The sequence below is a fragment of the Propithecus coquereli genome, unplaced genomic scaffold (genome assembly GCF_000956105.1).
Source record: "Propithecus coquereli isolate 6110/MARCELLA unplaced genomic scaffold, Pcoq_1.0 Scaffold508, whole genome shotgun sequence".
Classification (NCBI taxonomy): domain Eukaryota; kingdom Metazoa; phylum Chordata; class Mammalia; order Primates; family Indriidae; genus Propithecus; species Propithecus coquereli.
In genome coordinates, this window is record NW_012150930.1 from 1,189,064 (window position 1) to 1,191,772 (window position 2,709).

Consider the following 2,709-nt stretch of genomic DNA (forward strand, 5'->3'; position numbering starts at 1 on the left):
TTTTTTTACCTATTTGCATGAGTCTCTGATCTCATGCAATGATCCTTGCCTCTCAGATCTGTGACTCAAAACACACTACCTCCTAGACTCTGCCATCTGATCTTCTGAGGAACAATCTACATCTGCCCCCTTTATCCTGCCATTTGCCTGTTCTATGCTGCCTGCCAACTCTGCCTTATGAGGACTAACACCAAGAGTCTGGAAATCTAGCTTAATCCACCAGTCCTGTGGACCTAGATGACTTGTCCACCTCGTAGCTTATTCCTAGATATTTCTGTTTAAATCATGGCAGATGGTTCATCTTGCTTTAGTACAATTTGAATGATTCAAGCAAAACAGAATATAAAATTCACATCAAAATGTATTTACTGTAACTATCACCCCAGCTTTCCATTATATATTTCTTATGGGCAAGGAGTATATCAAATATTTTTACAATCTGCTAAAGTACGTAAAATAATGCTGGACATTTATTTGGCAACTCAGGAAATATTTGTTGAATCAAAATGAGACTGGGCAAGCAAACACATAAAGCCAAAGCCAATGATCCGGTGGTTCTTCTGGGAGTTAAGCATTTGCTTTTTTTTAAAAAGTACCTTGGCTGGTAACTGGATAGTATCCACAAGTATCTGCCGAACTTCATGTAACCCACCAACCTTATCCCAGCCCAGGTCTCTAGGTTTATGCAGGTTGACATTTCGCAGAGATGCAGGAGTAAATCCTTGAAGAGCCTTTTGGAAATCCAATGTTGTTAAAACTAATTCTGTTTAAAAATAAACAAAACTTCTTTTGGTAGTCATATTTTAATATATGAATTTTCAAAATATGCCATCGTCTTAGCTAAAAATGCTAATTTTGGACTCAAATAACTACTTATTCAAATACTACAATGGAATGTATTTAATTCTTGCCTTACTACAATTACATTTCTCCACAATAAAAAGCAGATTTCAAGTTCAGTTTTTAATAGTAAAACATACCTTCCCTGACGGATATACTCTGATGAGAGAGACAAGAATGTATAGCTCGATCCACAAGCACTGTAAAATCTCTAGCCACAAAGCCTTCAGTTTCTTTAGCTACATGCTGCAGGTCAAGATCAGTGAATTTGTTTATATCACAGTCCAGTTTATTTTTTATTACATTATGCAGAATTTCGTATCTTTGCTCCTAAAGAAAAAACACAAAATTCTAATTTCTGATTTTATACAATTGTACATTTTAGTACATATATTTGGAGAAGAATCAAGTTGACATAATCTATTGCGACACAAGGCAGACTGGTGATTGCCTGGTGATGGAACGGGGGAGGGATGGATTGCGAAAGGGTGCTAGGAAACTGCTGAGAGCGATAGAAATGTTTGTTACCTTAACTGTGGCGATGGTTTCATGGTATAGACATATGTTAAAACTGATCAAATTGTACACTTTAAATAATGTGAGTTTGGTGTATTTCAATTATATCTCAATAAAGTTGTAAAAAAAAATCACACTGATAAATGATTGCTATTTCTTTCTCCAATAAGAAGCATTTCTAGTGATATATGGTTTCTTTAAGAGCAGTTTTTTTGGCTCATATAAAACTTATTTCTAAAAACATATTCAATGACCAACATCACTATCGTTCTGTTATATTTAATAATAGGTATATTACCTTTGTTCTTCAATAAGTTAATTGGCACAGGGTCTGAATATTTAGGGTAGATGCTAGGTGAGAATTTTAAACAAGAATTTTAAATATGCCTGAACATACTTCTTTCAGCTTACTGCCACAAAAACCCTCATGAGCATGAGTCTCCCAAGGGGACTAAGGGCCATATGTGCTGGTGGAAAAAAATGTGTAATCAAATTTTTAAAACACATCTATCTGTATTTCTCACTGCTTTTTCTCATTCAGAAGAAATACTGTTTTCAAAAAAGTAATTTCCTTGGAGAGTACATACTAACATTTCAGCTAGTTGTAAATTATAATTCGTGCCTCTAGCACAATATGTACCAGATGTTAACTTTTAAATATCCTTAAGATCATTAAAAGAAGCATAAGTTTAAAGCCATAAATCATTAATAAAATAAACAAATAATTTCTATAAAAGGGACATATTTCGATACTCTTTATAAGTAATATATTACCTGATTAGGAGGTTGAATATGTTGGACACACTGAAATATGTGAATTCCTTGAGCAGAAACAAGTAAAGGATGTAGAGAATGTTGAGACTGACTTGTGGCAATCAGTGCAACCAAACTTCCCATGGAAATAAACTCTTTCATCATATCGTTTAAAGCTAGAATTAAGCAATATCATGTAAAAGCTCATGAAAAAGAAACATGAAATTTTAAAATTATACATTCATTAAAAATAATGATACCCTAACATTGAGCTTTAGGGTGGAGTATGTATCATATAGCTCCTTCGTGCCTTTAAAAAATTAATCCATCGGCCAGACGCAGTGGCTCATGCCTGTAATCCTAGCTCTCTGGGAGGCCAAGGCAGGCGGATTGTTTGAGCTCAGGAGTTCGAAACCAGTCTAGACAAGAGCGAGACCCCATCTCTACCAAAAATAGAAAGAAATTAATCAGACAACTAAAAATATATAGAAAAAATTAGCTGGGCATGGTGGCGCATGCCTGTAATCCCAGCTACTCGGGAGGCTGAGGCAGAAGGATTGCTTGAGCCCAGGAGTTAGAGGTTGCTGTGAGCTAGGCTGA

General features: G+C 35.4%; 1 protein-coding gene across 1 annotated transcript in view; it reads right to left on the bottom strand.

Annotated features, from left to right (window-relative positions):
• Positions 1–2,709, bottom strand: part of PEX1 (peroxisomal biogenesis factor 1) — a 43,589-nt gene that overhangs the window by 17,737 nt on the left and 23,143 nt on the right. Inside the window, exons 11-13 of the mRNA XM_012656554.1 lie at positions 2,131–2,285; positions 981–1,170; positions 597–763 (exon numbers count right to left, since the gene is read on the bottom strand). Of these exons, the coding sequence (XP_012512008.1) occupies positions 597–763; positions 981–1,170; positions 2,131–2,285 (512 nt within the window). The remainder of the gene's footprint in view (positions 1–596; positions 764–980; positions 1,171–2,130; positions 2,286–2,709) is intronic.